This window comes from Panthera leo, chromosome E3 (assembly GCF_018350215.1).
Source record: "Panthera leo isolate Ple1 chromosome E3, P.leo_Ple1_pat1.1, whole genome shotgun sequence".
In the NCBI taxonomy this organism is placed as follows: domain Eukaryota; kingdom Metazoa; phylum Chordata; class Mammalia; order Carnivora; family Felidae; genus Panthera; species Panthera leo.
Window position 1 is genome coordinate 36,012,208 of NC_056694.1, and position 20,132 is coordinate 36,032,339.

The following is a 20,132-nucleotide window of genomic DNA, read 5'->3' on the forward strand; positions in this document are numbered from 1 at the left end:
CTGGCATCTCACCTAACTAGGGGGATTCTCTACCAACCCTTCATTCAGATTAGGAAGCTGTATCTTAATCAGTGATTGTGAGTGGGTACACACTCTCTAACCTTACTCAGGTGTCTGAAGTTTAACTGTCCTAAAAAGGGGTCTCAGGCCACATCAAGCACAGACTAATGCAGCCAGTATCATATGGGCTTTTTATGTGCAATTTGGCAATGATGGGGCATGGAGAAGCTAGTACTGACCATATCTGGGATGGGAGGAGAATAAATCAAGATGGGGAGTACAATGAAGTTTCCTTAGGTTGGAGATAGAGACCCTCTCCAAGGGAATCCAGTGACTCTCAGCCATGTAACAAGAGGCTGCTGACCAACGGCAGCTACTACAGGTGGATGATCAGACCAACCACACTTGGTCATGCAAACAATTCAGTATAACCCTGGATTTGCTCTAGGATCTAGGCACCCTGAGCTCTAGACTGAGAACTGATATGTAATTTTACTGTCCATGTGTGGCTTATATCCTAGGGAGAGCCGTGGGTTAAAGACCATCTCCCATTGTGATCACACATAAGCATTCTGCACAGCAAGGGCGGCAAGAGATACTTTGAAAGTTGATTCTCCTATATCATCTTTTAGCGTCCCACCCCATCCCTTCAGATGCCTGGTCTCTGCATTGAGCATTCCCAAAATATTCTCTTTTTTTCCCCTTGTGTTGATTAAATGTAAGTGGCTGCTGAACAAGAACAAAATCTGAGATAGTAGTTCTAAACTAAAACTGAATGCTCCATGCCCTCTAATATCACTATCTGGTCCCATACCTGGGATTCTGTTCCTTCTTTGTCTGCCAGGTAAACATGTACCTATTCTTCATGTCCTTGGGGAGACCTTGCCAGGCACAATAAAGAGCCTCTCTTCCTCAGTCTTAGAATTCCATTAGTGATTCTGAGCACTCATTACTCATAGACAATGGTCTCTATGTTGTCCTCTCCAATGGATTTACATTCCTCAGCACCTTAAAGCCCTAGGCTGTGTTTTACCTTATTTATGAGTGGCAGTACTCTATGGATTTTGGACAGAGAATTGGGTTCAAATTAATTCTCCCATTCATTAAGCTATGTAACTTTGGGCAAGCTGCTTGACATCTCTGAGCCTCAGTTTTCTTCTCTATCAATTGGGTGTAATAATGCCCTCCTGAGAGGGTTGGTGTGAGGGTACACGATGCAATTACCTGGCACTGCTACTCAATAAATGCCCGAGAATGATGCCTACTTGGTCAACAACAGTCATTCCAATAAAAAAAAAAAGGCTTAATATGTTTTGCAAAATTTTGCCAAAGGGTAAGATTATCCAGATGATGGCAAGGCCAGAGCCAAGGCATACCAATGGCCAACACAACACTTGGCACAAAGTAGGTGTTCAGTAAGATTTTTGAAAATAAAGAACTAATGAAGCTCTTCCCTTAATGATGAAATATAACTGTAGCTACTACTCCAAGGCTTATATTTGACTTGTTATACTGTCTAAACGCAATAAACATCAATTAGCCTGCCTGCTGCATTTAATTTGGCTGTACCCACTTGTCCAGTAAGGACTCAGGTACAGTATCGTTGACTTCTCCATGGGAAGCTTCTTCCCAGTCTCCCTCCCTAGGGAAGCAAACTTCTACTTAAAGCTCCAGGGACCTTCGAAAGACTAACGATATTACACCCCACATGCCACCCCCCCTTTGAGGCTTATTGTTGGTGTGTTTAATTTCCTGTCTTGGCCTTACAGGAGATTTCTAATGTTTGGGCTGTAGGGTATGTTCTGATTAAAAATAATCCTCCCAATTACAGGTTGGCATGAGCCTCCCGTCACACGCACTCTGCCACCAGCCTCTGCTTCCCTGTCAGCAATAATTGTGTCTGCAGTGCCTAACTGTAAATGAAAACCCAAGGGGCAAGTTTGGGTCCCTGGTTCCCAGGCCGCACTGGATCTTTTAATTTGCACTGTCTGTCAAAAAGACGCTGCTATGTGTACTCCAAAGAAATCCTGAGACTCTCAGATTCAAGGCTAGAAAGAGCAAAGGTACCACAGCCTTCTTGGAGAAACTGTATTTGAACCTGCCAGAGATAACAGGGTATGTGTAAGGCAATGAGGTTCTTTTTATTCCGTTCCAAAGTTTAGTTGCACCCAGTATAAAAAGGGAAGCTGAACTCTAGGGAAATTTCAAGATGTATTATTATTATTATTATTATTATTATTATTACTATTATTATTTTTACCAAGTTCATGAGACAGGACATCAAAATCAAAGCATACAATAACAACTCTGTGAAAGTAAATATACCTGAGACCTGATTATTTTAATTTAAATAACATTAAAACTTTTTGGGTGTAGAGTGAGAGGAAAGGAAGATGTTCTTTTAGGTGGGAAATACCATCAATTTCTTCTTATACAAGCAGAGAGATCACCCTATAGCCAGGTCCACATTGGGCACTTGAAATATGGTGTTGAGTCAAACAGCGTCATTTGGAGACAGTACTGAGCAAAGTTCTGTGCTAGGAGAAACGAAGGGGAGCATGGTTTTGGTGTGCCTCTATATTCCACATCCCTTTTTCTAAGAATGGTGCCTGCCCAGGAATGCACCTGGTCTTGCTCATACCTTGTTTCCCCCTGTACAGATGATACGAAGCAGAGATATCTGACCCTTGGATGAACATTAGGGGCCCTATCTTAGGAATCTACAATGTGGACATGAAAACAATGTGTCACTATGTCAGCTTGTAGGCATGGCATCTGCACCGTGATGCAGAATGAGGACCTAGGGCACATCTGAAATTAGTAACAGCGGTCAAGGAGAAGGCACAGCAGACCAAGTCCATCTGTGGAAAGCAGGGTAAATGGAGTCAATGCAGAGAGAAGCAGAGGAGCCCACAGAGTGGAAGGGACACAGTGTGCAGAGCTTCGCACCTGGGTTCCAAAAGCGTTCATATTTCTTATTCCACCACTCCTGATGTCCTGCTGAACATTCTACACAGAGGATGAACGTGAAATACCAGTGTGTCTTTCTAAGAAAGTGTGCTTTCGGCTAGCCTACCTTCAGTGGTTTTCTACCACTTACAACACATGTTTTGGTGACTGAGTTATTCACGTAAGACCTATGCAGGACCACACATAGGTTCGAACCCAGGCAACTGTGCTGATAAAGCTTGCCATAGATCAAACTCAACACCTGGTCTGTTTTTGTAAATAAAGTTTTATCGAGACATGGCCACATTCATTCAACTATGTATTATCTGTGGCCACGTTCATGCTAACACAACAGAGCTGAGTAGTTGTCAGACTTTATGCCTTACAGACCCTAAAATTTTTACTACTTGGCCCTTTATAGAAAAAGATTGCCACCCCTGGATATCTGAGGCTTACAGAGATTCCCACAGAGATTCACCACGATATAAATAAATAAATGTATAAATAATAAAAATCCTAACTGTTATGATCACTATTCAATACTAAGCATCTAACATGTACCGACTGGGCACAAAATCCCCTGTGGGCACGACATCCATTATTTCCCTTTTGATGATGATGAAGTAGGCATTAAAAAATCTGAAAGAATTTGTAGCAGGTATTACCATGAATAATCAGTAAAGCCAGCATCCAAATCTAGTTCTGTGTGACTCTAAACATCATACTTTCATCCCATATTTGATACAGCTATAATTTTTTCTAAAAACAGAGATGCTGCCTAGTCTGGCTTTTTTGGTGGTGCCCTGCAGCTCATTTCTAGCACGAGGAGGGAAAGTATGACCACCACCTTCACAAAGCAGCTTCCCTGAAATAGTTTCCTTTACCAATCCTACTGCGAGCCCAGAAATCTTCACATTTCCACCATTTAAAGGGGGGATTTTCTGTGGCCTGGGATGTTTCCTTAGAGGTACCAGGGGTTAGAGGAAAGTGAATCAGAAGAGGAAAGATTTTTAATCCCTGGAGACAGATTCTTAGGTTGAATCATAAAAGACCAGCAGAAATTGATAGGAACCATTGGCTGATTACTGGCATTGCACAAAATTGTTTGGAAGACAGAAATGCTCCTTCCCATCATGGCAGAAATGGCCAGTGAGTTCTTTCTATCAAAAGGAATGAGGCTTTTTCAGCAAATGTTCATGAGTTCACATGAACTGGGTTTACTCAAATCCATCAGTGTCTGGAGCTGGCCTGGTACAAACTTGGGATTAAGGAGACCAAAGGATCTTATCCATGTAGAAACCATGAAACTCCTCACATAAAAAACTCAGGATGGAAAGAGAGTACCAACCTCCGCAGAAATTTGACACAGGAAGCTTTGCTGCTTCAAGGAAAGTGATAACGGAGAGGGCTCAGTGTCACCTGCAAGGCGCCAGGCTCCTGGAGCAGGGCTTGAAGAAAAAGCAGACCCCCTCCCCACCCACCCCCCCACAACCATACACACACTGTGTGGTTTCTACCCTGTGTGGTTTCAACTCTCATCTCAAATATCACTTCCTTTGCCTTCCGGATCCTTCTCTGCAGCAAATCTAGGACAGGCTTCTTCTCCTTGCATTTAACAGTTATAGCTGCATGGCAAAACACCACCATTTGATTAGTATCTGCCTCTCCTGCTGAACTCCATGACTGAATACTCATGAGGACTCCGACACTGAGGGTTTTGTTCCACTTCGAATGCTCTGTACCTAACCCAGCACCTGGAACAAAACCGGGGCTCAGTAAATATTTGCTGAATAGATGAGTGAATGGCTAATTCCAGAACGAAACCACATTCTCTGGCATCCCAAGGGTATCAGTCTGAGACCCAGGGGTGCAACGCTAACCACCCTGTCCTGAAAGGTATTTCTTTAAGCCCAACTTCCCTATCCACCCAAGTGTCCAGCTTCTTACAAGTCAGGTGGAGGAAAGATCACAACATTTTAAGAGATCAATGTAGACATAAAGGAAAAACTTTAACCATGGGAGTCATCCCCACTGGGATACAAACCCCAGTTTCAGTATTTCCTTGTTGTGTGACCTTGAGTAAATTACTTTACATCTCTGGGTCTCAATTCTCTTGTGTGTGGGGTAGAGGGGGCAGGAAGAAAATTATTCTTTGTAGATTCTTACAACAATTAAATGAGATTACATAGGAAGAGGGTGTGGGGTACAGCTATGGTGGGTGTTCTAAGAGCTGCACCTACTTTAATCATATTGAAGTCCTCCTGCCAAGGTGAGGTCTTGAGAAACAAGGAAAAGTGACAGAGAAGGTTGTGATACTAAAGGAACTCAGGAAGTAAGTATCTAATGGAGACAGACAGGGACATATGTATGTGAGTGTACATAAAGACAATAAAAATAGCAAGAGAATAATAATCATAACGATAGCAACACTCCCCCACCCAACCCTGCTCACTTTGTGCCACGTGCTACGATAAACAATCTGCATGGAGCATCCCCCTAAATTCTCATTGTATCCCATGCTGTGGGCATTATTATCTTTAATTTTCAGATAAAGCATGATATTCAGAGAGGTTAAGTATTTTTACAAGTCCTACAGAGAAACTACAACCTGAACCCTGATCTAAACGGCGATTATGCAATATTCGCTATCAAAGAGAATATTCCTATTCTAACTAAACATCACCTGCTTGTGGCAGCACAGAGAAGAGAAGAATTCTTCCAGAGAAGAATCTTGGGTGACTTCACAGAGGCACTGATGTGCTTTTACAAGAGAGGAGCTTAGCTGTGCCGTGACACCATCATGGCTCTCAAAACACAGGGGAAGCTACTGCACAGGGCATCATCCCTTCCCAACCAACTCCCTTTTGGGTATTATCCATCATCTCACTAGTTCTACTGCTCTTTGTCATTGAAAGAGAAACTATACAGGGATGAGCAACAGGCTTACAAAGGGAGGCTTCTCAGACATTGTGATTCGAAGTAACAGTCTCTTCCCCTGCACTGCAAGCATCCCTTGCCAGCCTTGGGACTCCCTTTGTCAGGTGTATGGTGCCTAGGGGAAGATCCTCCCCATGACTCTCACTGTCCTCCTTTCATAACACCTGGAAGGCTGGGGGGCTAACCTAACCAGTTTCACTGGAGTGAAGTGGAAAATGGATAGAGTAATCAGAGAGCGTGCAAGAGACTGAAATACAGACAGATTTATAAGAGCCGGGATACAAAGCACATTGTTGGGAATGCGTGGCGCTTTTGTTGATTAATCATCTTTTACTTTGAATCTATTTTTCAATGAAAAGTAGCTTTCGTTTCTATTACGAAGATTAATGTGTCAACAATACACAACAACATAAATGAGACTGTAGTGGAAAAGGGACAAAAAGAGACAAAAAAATAAAAACAAAAACAAAAACAAAAGGCAAGGAAAAAACAAAACCCTCAGTACACAGGGTGATATATTTGCTCAGATTACTGCTTTATTTACACCACTGAGAACACTTTATTTTTGAGCTTCATAACTCATTGCTCTAGAAAGAAAAGGAAACTAGCTAGCAGCGCCTGCTTCAACATGAAGAAAGAAAATATACCATAAAGAAAACCCATCCTCTACCCTGTAAGTCTCATTTTTTTTTAATTCTATTTAATATGTGTTGGACTCCAGAGCACCTTATTACCTTGTTTAATTTAGGCCAGGAAAGATGTCTCAGAATAAAAATGGCACTAAAGTGATAGGAACTAAGCTATGAAATGTGGACATCATATTTTCTTCAGAGAGATAATCAGCTTATCAGAATTCATTTCAACCTAAGAAAGGTCTCACAACTACACTGAAAATTCAAGCTGGTCTCATCATCTCGAGAATGTAATCTCCAGGAAATGGTAAAACTATCAAGGCAAGCTTGGTGCAGTAATCTTTATGTATAAGAACAGTCGGCATCAGATCCTGACAGAATCACTGTGGCAGGGTCTGCTCTCAAGAATGGGAGAGACCTCTCTATAAAATACATGAAGTACCTTTGCTGATAATACCACCATTTTTTTTTATGAGTCACGGAGGGTATTTTTCAAAGATGCATTGCTACATTCTTTACATCTAAAAATTCTCCCTAACTGGGTATTCTGTAAAAATATAAAGCCTTAAAAAAGTTTCCAAAATTAGTCACTAAATTAGGTGTGGGTTTTAGTACCATTCTTGCTGTTAACTAGCTGTTGGGCCTTGATTAAGTTACTTAACTGGCTCTGAGCCTCAGTTTCCTCATTTTCATAATAAAGGGGTTGGAGCTTCTTGTTGTTGTTTTTTTTAATTTAAACTGCTCTTTTCTGTAATTTCTCCTGGTAATCTGGTTCATGTGCATTCTTACAGTTAGGAAAATCAAGGAAAGCAAGAGCAAAGACACCCCAAAGTGTGTGTAAGTTTCGAGAGGAGTCAATGCTAACATAGAATATGCTGTGTGCCTCTTGGTATAAAACTTCCGCCCCATATAATTCCCCCCAAAAGAAAAAAAAATTAAACAAAAATAGAGAAAACCAGGTAAAAACTATTTTTAAAAGATATGCAACAGATTTTCAAAGATAAAAGAAAATTCCCCATAGCCAATCCTTTATGCTCAGCAAAGAACCACAAAGCCATTTGGTAGAATGTTTTGAGAAACAAAGGCAACGAAATGAAGGAAACAGAGCTAGGTAGAAAGGTGGATCAATACAGCACTCAACATCTCCGTATGGGAGAAGGAAAAGTCATAAAACTAGGCCAAAGTTATGAAGCGTTGGGTAAATGTTCCAAGGGCCACATTGGGTAACAATCAAAAGTTATGTGTGTAATGTGAGACTTCATCCACACTTGTTTTGGGTGATATTTTCTTTATAGCATAATTTCTAGTAAGTAATAAATATTGTAGACACAGCTACAAGAAACATAAGAAGTTTCAGGACAAAAATATTTGCCTCTGTGGTTTTGTCATGAGAAACAGTATCGTATAATGGTAAGAACTCAAGACCCACAGAAAGCAAAACTTGAATTGTGATTTTTCTCTGTGTTTGACATTAGGACATTCACGGACCTCTCTGCACCTCGGCATCTCTTTTGGCAAATGGCTACCAGTATTCTATACCACAGGATTGCTCTGAGAATTAACTGAAGTAATGCATCTAAAATGCTTCACAAAATGCTTGCACATACCTCTGTGATAATTTTTAGCAACTTCTATTTTGTGAAGCTTCATGTTTTAGGCTCAGATGGCATTTCATTTATAGAGTATTTACTACTAAGTTCCAGACCGTCTTCTAAACTTTCTATGTAATATTTTTTCATTAAAGAATCTTCACAGAAACACTTATAAGTTATTTTTACTCATTTCTCAGGAAACTAGATCTGATAATGCTCTACCTTACCCAAAAATGCTTCATCCATTCCCAAGAATTAGAAAAGTATCATAATAATAAAAGTACTTACTTTACTAAGATCTACATTACTTAATAAGAAAATAGTCCTTAATACTAGAGCAAACTCCTAGCTAAGTATTTGAAAAAAAAAAAAAAAGTAATTCACTTAATTTCCACCCATGGTCCACATACTTTGATAGCATGTGACACCCATCAAAAATATGGAATTCATGCATCTGAATCTCTAAGTTATTCTACACAGATTTAGAGCCTTGGTGTGTATAATTTCAGATTTGAAATAGGTAGGAATATTAAGTAAGTCTACAACTTAAAGAAGCAAAAGAAAGAAAAATCTATATTCCAAAGTTTCCAGATTCTTTTTCTAATCTTCAAGGATTTTCTCCAATAGCAATTCAAAACAAGTAAACGCTGTTAAAAGGAACATAATGTAAGTTATTTTGCTCATTTTAATGTGTACATCTACTCATTAATCCTTTCAGTATTTTCTGAGCCCCCACTTGGTGAAAACCATCAAAGCATGGTCTCAGGCACAGATCTGGATTCAGAGATGAATGGGATGCCCTGTTTTTCAAACTAGCTCATATCCATAAGAGCTGATAGGAAGCAACGGAAAACAAGGTTCCAAGCAGACAAAGTAAGGAGTGACGCATTTGGACTTACTTGGTGGGGGGAGGGGAGGGTGCAGGAAACATACATGGTAAAGTGACAACTAAAGTGATTCATGGAGAATTACTAGGATTTATTTGTTCAACAGTCAGAGAAGGGGAACATGAAGAACTGGACAAAATGCTACTTAAAGAGGGTGGCTGAAACAGGTGGAAACATGAAATTTTATGGCATACTGGGGAATCGTGAGCAGTTGTCATGAGCCAGAATGGAGTAAAGTTATTGAGGGGAATGACCCTGGAAAGAAGAAACCAAATGTAGGTGGCTCTGTGGGCCAGACCTAGCAACTGCACTGAGGTACAGAACACTTACTATGTGCTTCACGCTAGGCACTGTGCTCCCTGCTTTGCACAGGCTAAGGGCTGAGTGTCCCTAATAATTCTGTCAGGTAGGTATTCTTGACACCAGTTTCACAGTTGAGTAAACAGCTCAGGAAGACAGGTAGAGGAAAGACACCTGAGTAACAAGATGAGGAGCCAGGTCCTTAATCGATACCAATAGATCCCAAAGGCCATGAACTAAACCATTGTAAATGAATGTGTTTAGGCTTTGGCTGGTAGTCATGAAGGATCCATGAAGGACGTCTGAGGAAATGGATGAAACATTCTTACCTGTGTTTTATGAGAATAACTGGCCAAAGTGTACAAAATGGACTAGAAGAAAGAGACAGAAAGACAGAGGCTCAGGAAGCTATGGTAAAATGCAATGTCTGAAGCCACTTACTTCCTCTGACTACTTATTTGCACTGCACCATTTGCTGACTTTGTGACTTGGGGCAAGGTTCTCAACTTCTCTGACCCTCAGTTTTTACATCTATATTATGGGAATCAGACTAATGCCATTCAACTCAAAGGTTTTGGGTTTTTTTTTTAATTTTTTAATGCCTTTTTTTTTTTTTTGAGACAAAGAGCCTGAGTGGGAGAGGGGCAGAGAGAGAGGGAGACACAGAATTGGAAGCAGGCTCCAGGCTCTGAGCTGTCAGCACAAAGCTTGACACAGGGCTCAAACTCATGATTGGTGAGATCATGACCTGAGCTGAAGTTGGATGCTTAACCGAATGAGCTACCCAGGTGCCCCAAAAGGTTTTTTTTTCATTTTTTTAGGTTTATTTATTTTGAAAGACAGAGAGAGCAGAGGAGGGCAAGAGATAAAGGGAGAGAGAGAACCCCAGGCAGGCTCCATGCCGTCAGTATGGAGACTGATGTGGAGCTTGAACTCACGAACTGTGAGATTCATGACCTGAGCCGAAACCAAGAGTCAGATGCCTAACCAACTGAGCCACCCAGGCACCCCACCAAAAGGGTTTTTTTTTAACGTTTATTCATTTTTAAGAGAGAGGGAGGGGAGCAGGGAGGGGCAGAGAGACAGGGGACTAAGGATTAGAAGCAGGCTCTTTGCTGACAGCAAAAGGCCCAATGTGGGGTTCACAATCACAAACCATGAGATCATGACTTGAGCCAAAGTAAGACACTTAACTGACTTAGCCACCCAGGCATCAAAACAACCCTTTTGAGAAATAAATCAATTAATACATTTTGATCTTTAAATCTACTTGGCTAATTGTAGCAACTTAACAATGATGTTAGTTTATCATCTCTTAAGGAAGATCAGCTAACAAGGGAGAGGGGGCAAAAAAGAAATGGGTCTACCCATTCAGATGAGTCCCTGTAGACATCAAATGCTTTAGGCACCTGCCTTTTCTCCTTCTCCTTCTTCATATAATTAGCATTCAGTCTGACCTTCCCCTCTAAAGTCACCAACACCTACACCATTGCTAAGGAGGTAGGTTGCTCCTTCCAAATCAAACTGTGCATTATAGTAGTGGACACTCGGTACCTGGGCACAAAGATGAGAGGTACCATACATAGGTGGGGACCAAGACAACACAGGGAATAGGTTAATGTCCCTATAGACTCTAACATCCGCTATGACCAGTGCCATAGTGTGCCCTCCCAGTTCAACTCTTTGGGCTTTTAAGCTCCAAATTACTGTGGAGGGGGGGATGCCAGGTCATCCATGAACCAAAACAGATTGTAATTCCAAATTTTCCATTAACATCCAATGGGTGAGGTAATACAGTTAAATACTAGATTACATTTGCATCCAACAAATTTGTGAATTTGCCATGATTTGTTTCATTTCAATGGCTAACCTTTGGGAAACACTCTCTTGAGATGGCTTGTCATTTTTGAACCCTGCGTGCTATACTGACACAAAGGGTATTTTTACTTTTTAATTAGCACTGTTGCCAACCCAGAAGGAAGGTCTTGGTGAATCATATGCGTGTACAATGTTAACTGAACCCATCAGGATCTGCTTAGCTAAAGGCGAAGTTCAGACACTTTGCAGCTGCATTCAACTTGATCTGAAAAGGAATCATCAAGCCCTGCCAGCTGTTACACTCTGATGATTTTGAAAACCTAAAAACAAACCCAAAATTTGTCAAATAAATTGACAATTGTTTTCTACATCTTAGGAATACATTGTTTACCTGTGGTGCATAATAATAGGAGGCACCTGCAGAGCTCCGAGTGGTTCTTTGAGGCATGAATAGCATCAATTCCCATAGTGTGGTGGAAAATAATGGGCAAAGGATATAGAGAATGTACCATGCAGTAGAATCGGGCTAATTAACACTAATATCATTCTCATTTTACAGATGAGGAAACCAAGTTTCAGAAAAGCTTGGTAAAGTGCCCAAGATCGTCAGGAAGTGGGGAGGCTGGAATTTAAGCCACCATTTGACAGCAGACCCAAGGGTGCATCCTCTGTATGTGGTCACCCATTTATGGCCTCCCTCCGGACAGTAAGTTTATGACACTCCAACCACGGACATGTGTGTGTCATGTCATGTGTTAGATGTTCTTAAAATATCCCCACCACAACCCACTAATCATTACAGCCACCTCTGAGTCGGGAACTGCTTTAATATCCATTTTCAAGATGAGCTACCTGAGGCATTGAGGAAAAAGGTCCCCCAGCATTTTAATGGTAAAGACAGGATTTTCTGCTTCCAGAGCTAAATGTCTACCCTCTTTCTTAGTGGAATATCTAGCAGTGAACTTGGCATCAAGGCAACAACCAGTGTTTGATGAATGGCCACTTCCATGGATGAGATCTCTGTGAGTTCAGGTACCTTCACCATCACACCCAGAACATCTGGCAAGGTGCCTAGCACATAGTAGGTGTCCAATAAGTGTCTGGGTAAAAAATGACTGCCACTATGGCTAAGTGCATGCAGACCCTGGGCTCTAGTTCCGCTGCAGAAGACGGAAAGATGTTATTTGATGATTATCTCCTAAGCCTTTTCTTCCATCCCTGCCCTCTACGATAACCACATAGAAATGTGCGAATACGAAGGCTCTGTTGCATCTGGTGTCCTGCTGGATTAGCTTGTGGCCCAGGGGACATTATCGGTGCCAAGGATCATAATCCTTCACTCCCTATCTCTTTGCAAACAGAACTGACAAAACGCTCCCCAGGCTCTCTGAAGTAACCTTCACATTTGTGAAGAGCCAGCTCTACACGTTTTCCTCCTGAGTGGGTGTCCCTGACCCCTCCTCATTTCAGGGAAGAGGCCAGCTTCAGGTAACTGTACCTTCAGCATCACGCACTGCATCAGTAGCTACACCCCAGTCATCTGACATGTGTGAAATGAGTCCGTTTATCAATAAAGAGAGTGCCCAGCAGCTTTTAGGGATGCGGAAGGGGCCTGCTAGTTGCTGCAAATCTCTCACCAGCGCATGGGAGTTTGACACTTAATATTCAAACCCAACTACAGGCTATGTACTCAGAGGATAAAACTCGGTAATAGCACATGGATCCACAGGCTGACAGGCTGAGCATACAAACCTCCAGTGTAAAGACTCACTTAAGGGCTTTCTGCCACAAATGGAGCTAGAGTAGAGAGAGAGGGAAAAAAAGAGAGAGAGACAGACAGGAAAAAGCATGGTCACGGTGAAAACAAGTCAAGGCAGCATCAGCATGAAAATCCCTTCAAGTATAAACTAGCAATTGGATGGTGGTGATGGTAGAGGGGGCCTGGAAAGAAACAAAAACTAACTAAACAAACATGTATCTTGCTCATCAGTTTACGTCCTGAAATGGTAGGGAATAACTTAAAAACACAGCACAAGAGCTCATCCTTCTATTTAAATTCATGTGTGTTGATGCTTGTTATTTTCCCCACTGGGGAATCAAAATAAGAGGAACATTTGTAGAATTACACGTTATAACAGAGAGATAGCCAAAAGGAAAATCTAGTATTTATGTGCCAATTGCCAAAACACAGTTTTCCAAACATGCATTAACCTAAGAATCCGCCCCCCCCCCCCCCCCCGCCCCGGTCTACCTAATTTTATGGCTATTAGAGAATCTTATACAGGGCTTAGCATCAAGTAGGAGCTCAATAATTGCTGACCAGTAAGTCTTAGTCTATAAGCAGGCATAGTCACATTTAGCTGTTATTGTTGTTTGTTTGTTTTAAGATTTTATTTTTAAGTAAACAGGGGGCTCGGACTCACAACCCTGATATTAAGAGCCACGTGCTCCTCTGACTGAGCCAGTCAGGCATCCCAGGCTTTGTCTGTTTTGTAGAAATTCTGAGCTCAGCTTACTTGTTGTAAAGTAGAGACCACAAAGTGGAGGTGAGAGGGCTCACATTTGAACCAATCACCATTTAAAACAATTTATGAAAAATCTGCCAGCACTTAAAAAAACAACATTAAATATCTATGATTTTGACTCGTCTTGATAAACCTAATATCCAACCATACTGAGACCATATGTCTGCATAGCAAAAATCCAATGATCTGAGTAGGTGATGGTTCCATTAGAAAGAGTGTGTGTTCTCCCCAGTCCTCACCCATCTCTATTGCCTCTAGCCACTTCACTGATATATGTTATCTGTTTGGCCCACACAGGCACTGGAGTTTTCAATCTCTGGCTTAACTATTTAGAATGCAAAACCAACAATTCATCTTCATTTTGTTCACCAAAATGTTTTCCCTTTGCCCTAGGGTAAAAATCTATGCAATTCTTCCTGTTTTCCCCCAAACAATTCTGACATGGTATAAACCAATGCAGGCATACTGGCCACAGGAAGAGAATCAATGGTTGACTCTGTGATGAAATTCTAAGCAAGTAAAGTGACTTTTCCTTTTTAGGTTTCATTATAATTGCAGAAGTGTTCCAGAAAGGAAGAGATTTCATTTGACACGCTGAGCTTTGAAAGCAATAGCAGTGATGATAAAGTGACTCACTGGCATATACAACTTTTAGTGACTCCCTACTGCCACTGAATTACAGCATGCTGGTAAACTCCTTGGCGTGTCATCTAGAGAGCAAGCTCACCTCACCCAACCATCTGGACTTCTTGTCTCCTGACCATCTCACGATGCCCACTACAGTCTGGCTGCCGCATCTCCTAGGCATTTCTCTGGTGAGTCTCACTTCCTCTGATGACCGAGGTTTTGCTCATCTTATTTCCTTTGGCTGGAACCTCATTCTTTGAGCCTCCATATAGGAAAAGCACACGCAGGCTTCAACACCCTCCTAAAATACCATTTTGCAAGGGGAGTCCTCTTCAGTCTTTACAGGCTAAACGAGCCTCTCTTCCCTTGGGCTTCTATGATCCTGTAACTTGGTGAATGCTTCCACTAAGACGTACTAACTGCAGCGTACCTATGTTATCCCATGGTTCTCTGTCTTGTGATTATTTTCTCACAGATGTTTGTTGCTCGCCTGTTTCTAAACCTAGACTGTGAGTGTCTTGAAGGAAGGAATCGTTCAACTTTGGTCTTTACCAAAGGACCTGGTCAACAGGAAATGAATGTTCAATGACTGAATTTGCAATAAATATTCAAAGCAGAAGATGATGAGCACAATTACAACGATAAAGATAGTGAGAAGAAGGGGAGCTTAAATCTTCCTGGGGAGGACCAAGGAAAGTTCCATGGGAGACCTAAATTTTGAGAGGCAGCCTGGATAGTGAACTAAGACATAGACTTTTAAGCCAGAGTGTCTGGATTTAAATCCCTGATCCAACACCACTACCTACGTGACTTGGTGCAAGCCACTTAATCTTTCTGGATTTCACTTTCCCTACCTGTAAAGTGATATCACTAATATTGCCTACTAAAATGGGGTAGTATGAAAATTAAAGATTTTGGTATCTCCCATTGGGGAAAATAACATAGAGTCAGGGATGAAGGGAACTATAGGTGCCTAGAGTCAACAATGCTGTAACCTTTGGTATGTCTCTGTGTGCAGATAACAGGTTGAAACAGGCTGGAGCCAGATCAAAAAGGACTTTGAATGTCAGTGTAGAATTTTTTGAACTGTATTTTATAATAAGAACTGGAATACTCAGGGATGCATCTCCCAAGCTGAGTTTTAGTTAACCATTTATTTCAGGCAACTTATTTCACACCCAAATCTAGAGAACTAAAAACTTTAGTTCTAGATTACAACATCCTTGTTATAAGGATGTATTAAGTCATCAGACATTTGCTTTCTTTTAGACATTCCTTAAAACTCTACAAGAGAAAGCAGAACTTAAGGCCAATAGAAACATAGATATTAACAGGCTGGTTTTAACGTGTGAATACATCTATTTGACTTTGGATTAGTGAGCAACTTTACTTTCTTCGAACATTCTTAAAGATGCCTCCCACCAAAGAAAAAGTCACATGTAATTAGATTTTCCTTTAAAAAAAATTCTGTGCAGGGGTGCCTAGGTGGCTCAGTCAGTCAAGCACCAACTTTGGCTCAGGTCATGATCTTGCATTTCATGGGTTCGCGCCCGACGTCGGGCTCTGTGCTGACAGCTCAGAGCCTGGAGCCTGATTTGGATTCTGTGTCTCTTTCTCTCTCCACACCCCCCACCCCTGCTCATGCTCTGTCTTTCTCAAAAATAAATAAACATTTAAAAAAACTTTAAAAACAGAACAGTTTCCTCCAATGAGAAGTCATTGGAGACACTTCCACAGACTGTTCTACGTAAGACTTCATTGGAAGAATGCCAATTTCTTTATTAACTACACTTTCCTTAATTTAACATCAAAGTGCAAAGGCACACCAGGAGTTGCTAATAATGATCATAAAGAATTTTTTTTATCCTGTACAATATAAATCTCAACACACACACACAACCAATGAAATCTGTAATTTTTTAGGAAATTATAAGGAAGGAAAAAAAAGTGAATAAAGCAGGTAGTTGCCACCACCTCCTATGATCTAATCCTGGTAAGAGAAAACATGACCTTCACCTAGAAGAATTTAGTTTCTGGTGTATTCTACAGTGGCAAGCATAATGTCCTTCATTCACAATTGTATGTTTTATACAGTAACAAAAGCTTCACCCTCAGCACCATAAACACCTTCAATATTAACTGAGCACCTAATAGGTACTAAATCCTTTTCTTATGCTCATATGCATTAAATTCATTTTAGTGACAATAGGAAAACTGCTATGTTACTTTCCTTTTCACAATCCACATATTATTCATACTGAAATTATTGCTGTTTATCATTATAATCCTTGCTGGTTCTTAATTCATATGTGACTAATTATTACTTTCAAGCAAAGTGGCAGAATTCATGAAAAGGTAGTTTTTAAATGCAATAATCCAAGCTGCATTTCTCCTTCCTTGTTGTCTGAAAATGCTGTGGCCACAATTTTCCACATTTCTAAATCTCTTTCCCTCATTTTGCTTAAAAGCACTGGTTATCTCTTATGATCTTGTTGTCTTTTCTCTATATTCTGCTTGTTAAGCTGTTATACTTCCATTTCATTCTAAACTATCAAAGGTATTCAGATTTCCCTGTTCTCCCTTCTCTTTCTACACTGCTTCATGAAATCATTATTCTCTTATTGTGGCTGATTCTTCATATTACTTATTCAATTTGCTCTCTTTTACCAATGGCCTTAAATCCTTAGTACATTCATAGGACATCTGCATTATTTTCTTGCTTCAAATTGCCTGGGAAGGCATTTTTCCCCAGGATGCATCAATTCCTACCTTTCCACTTTATAATTCTTATTCATTGCATCTTCTTGTACTCCAGCTAGCTATGTTTTATGTCAAAATTAGTTCTGTGGATTAGACAGATGCTGGGCAATGCTGGACAAGCTAGAAGGTGGAAAAGGTGATCAATTAAAATGGCATGAGAGAGTAGCATTCTAGCAGTCTCCGGTGAGCAGCTACAATTCTGTAACACAAGCAATGGTAGGCTCAAGAATATCTTCCTTCCTATGAACTACTGTAGTTAAAATGCAAGCTGATTAGGATGGTACCAGCTAGTGTCCAAGTTGAAATGAGTGATTTCCTCATCTCCTACTGATTACACAAGAATTACATTGGTGGGGTTTTATTTTTTGCACTCATCAGAGGTGGAGAGCTAACTCACTCCTTCAATCTGTATTCACCCTTCGCAACAAATCAAAGAAATGATGCCTTTGTGACAACTACGAAGAAAAATTCTACTGTTCAAAAAATGCTCAGTGTTGTGATTTGAAGGAAAAATCATCCCCATTACTAAACAGATGAGTACAATTGTTTTTTAATCTGAAAATAACCCCCAGAATTCATTCTATAATTTGTGCACATTCTATAACTTGTACACAGGGCATCACTGATAAAAACGACAAGAGTTCATTCTGTTCAAAGTCTGGACCCACATGTAATTGTTACTTAACTTTATCACACTACTGAGAGCTAAAGCAAATGGTCTGTACTCTCCTGAGGGTGACTGACTAATAATAGGAAGCATTACCTTGAAAACTAATGTCCAAGAATTACTAACGGTTCCAGTAGACCTTAAAGCTTGAAGATTCCAATCCAGCCAGTCAAAGCAGGATTACCAAAAGTGTGCTCTAAAAATTCACTCCAGCACTAAGGCATATAGAGATACCTACCACTAAGTGATTACAGACACAGGACCTTGTTTCCACGATTGAAGCAGTGGCAACAGGCAGTGTAGATACAGTGTTTGACAGCATGAGCTTGAAACTAGAATTCCTGAATTCAAATCTCAGCTGTGCTTTTTTTCTGGAAGTATACCTTCAAATCACTTATCTTACCTCAATGAGGTTCTTTTTTATTTCAACCTATAAAACAGAGATCATAAAAACCATAATAGTACTGATCATAGAATTTTCGTGTGGGTTACAATGAAACATGTAGAGTATCTCATCAGATTTTAAGTTCTATCAATACGTCCTGTAGATGTTTCTAGCTCAAGAACAATAGCTTCACATTTTTAGATAATTCACAGGATGAGAAGCGGAAAAAAGTTTTAACATGCCACTGTATAAGATATGGTATACATGTAATATGTTTGTGTGTGTGTACTTGTATACACATATATACTTTGATCTAGCAGTCTACAGAGATTTCCATTTCCTTCTTCCTATTAAATGTTTAGTCATTAAGCAAATGTTCATGAAAGCTCAACTACGTGCAAGGCATTGCCCTGTGTTAGCAGTGTTGCTAGAAATGTTGGATGAAACCCATGAAACTCTGAATGCTCCATTATTTGGTATTGTAGCCATATGCCTAGCACTATGTCTGACACATAATAGGCATTTAAACCACATCCAGTGTTTAATGAATACCATATGAATACTTTGTTCCCTGAAACCACCCCCCTCATTTCAACTTGAGAATGGTAACTTTACTAGGTTCACTTTTCAAGACCAAATATGTATGCAAGTGTTTTCTGTGGCTGTCATCTGTAATCATCAAATGACTTCAAACATCTTTGGATGGAGTATTCAGACTGCCATGGGCTTCAATGTTCCCTTACCATTTTATACCCACCTCAATTCAAAATTTGCAGACAACTGTAGGCATTTGAGTCTGCATCCTTTTGACCTAATTCCCCAATGTGTTCATTCTTTTTAAAATTTTTTTAAGTTTATTTATTTTGAGAGAGAGTAAGTATGTGAGTGGGAGAGGGGCAAAAGAGGGGGGGGGGAGAGAATCCCAAGTGGGTTCTGTGCTGACAGCGTAGGGCTTGATCCCACAGAACCATGAAATTTGTGACCTGAGCCGCAATCAAGAGTCGGACGCTTAACTGACTGAGTCATCCAGGCACCCCTCCAATTTGTTCATTCTTGATTCATTCATTCAAATAAATCTTGCCAGTTAACTTTGTACCAGGCATCATCTTAGGTGTGGAGCAAATATTGCCATGAGTGGGAAAGACATGGTCCTTGCTCTCACAGAGCCTGAATTCTAGTGCAGAGATGTAGAGACAAAAAAAAAAAAAAAAAAAAAAAAGAAATATCTTTAAGGTAATCAAGTCCCTCCAAGTCCAGTCTTCCTTGTGTCAAAGCCTATTGGATGGGATACATTGGAGGATATCTGTCACCCAAGGCATATATCCCGAGAGCAAACTTCTGCTATTCAGATGAGCCTACCTGGGGAGTCATCTTCTTTTGGGGGCAGCCTCAGAGAATTCTCTAGTCCAGGAGGCAAACAAAAGAACTCTAATGCATATTACCACTAGCACAATAGGCATCCACTCAGAATCCATTCGGGCATGGATAAGTCAGATATCACTGATTAAGGACATGACTGCTATCTCCCAGAACTCACAAGGCAAGTTCACATTACTCATGACCATGGTTTCATCATCGTAATTACAATGTCAACTATGAGACTGCCATACTCTAAGTGCAATAAATATGTTATCTCTAATCCCTACAACACTCATGAAAGACAGGTGCTAGCATCTTCAACTGATTAAGGAGGAAAAGAGGCACAGACATTAAATAACTCATCCAAGGCAACCGGGAAACAGAAAGGACATCAACTTTGGATTCACACTGAGGTCAGTCATTTCAAAAGTTCTCACACATCTGAGTCAAGACTTCTGAACTTTCCCCAAGTTACTCAGTGGAAACGTGTCATTTATGATGATAAATTTTAAAATACAACAAGACTTGGCACTCAGAGCCCTTTGCATGAGAAGAAAACAGTGGTGGGGATCAAGAATGGACTCCATGACCAATGTCAGAGACAGGATCTCTTGAATTATTCAGAGTAATGCTTTGTAACATATTTCAGCATTTCCCCTGGAAAGAAGGCCATACCTGAACATTCATTATTGGT

At 40.6% G+C, this 20,132-nt stretch overlaps 1 protein-coding gene across 14 annotated transcripts in view; it reads right to left on the reverse strand.

The window, feature by feature from the left end:
• Window positions 1-20,132, reverse strand: part of RBFOX1 (RNA binding fox-1 homolog 1) — a 1,461,670-nt gene that overhangs the window by 1,211,605 nt on the left and 229,933 nt on the right. For 10 of the 14 annotated variants that reach the window (XM_042921404.1, XM_042921402.1, XM_042921403.1 and 7 more), the window contains exon 1: window positions 815-906. The exons of 3 other annotated variants lie outside the window; for them this stretch is intronic. In XM_042921404.1, coding sequence (XP_042777338.1) covers window positions 815-867 — 53 coding nt within the window. In that variant the 5' untranslated portion in view covers window positions 868-906. Of the gene's footprint in view, window positions 1-814; window positions 907-20,132 lie in introns of those variants that run through there. One more of the 14 variants, XM_042921399.1, reaches the window with a different exon arrangement.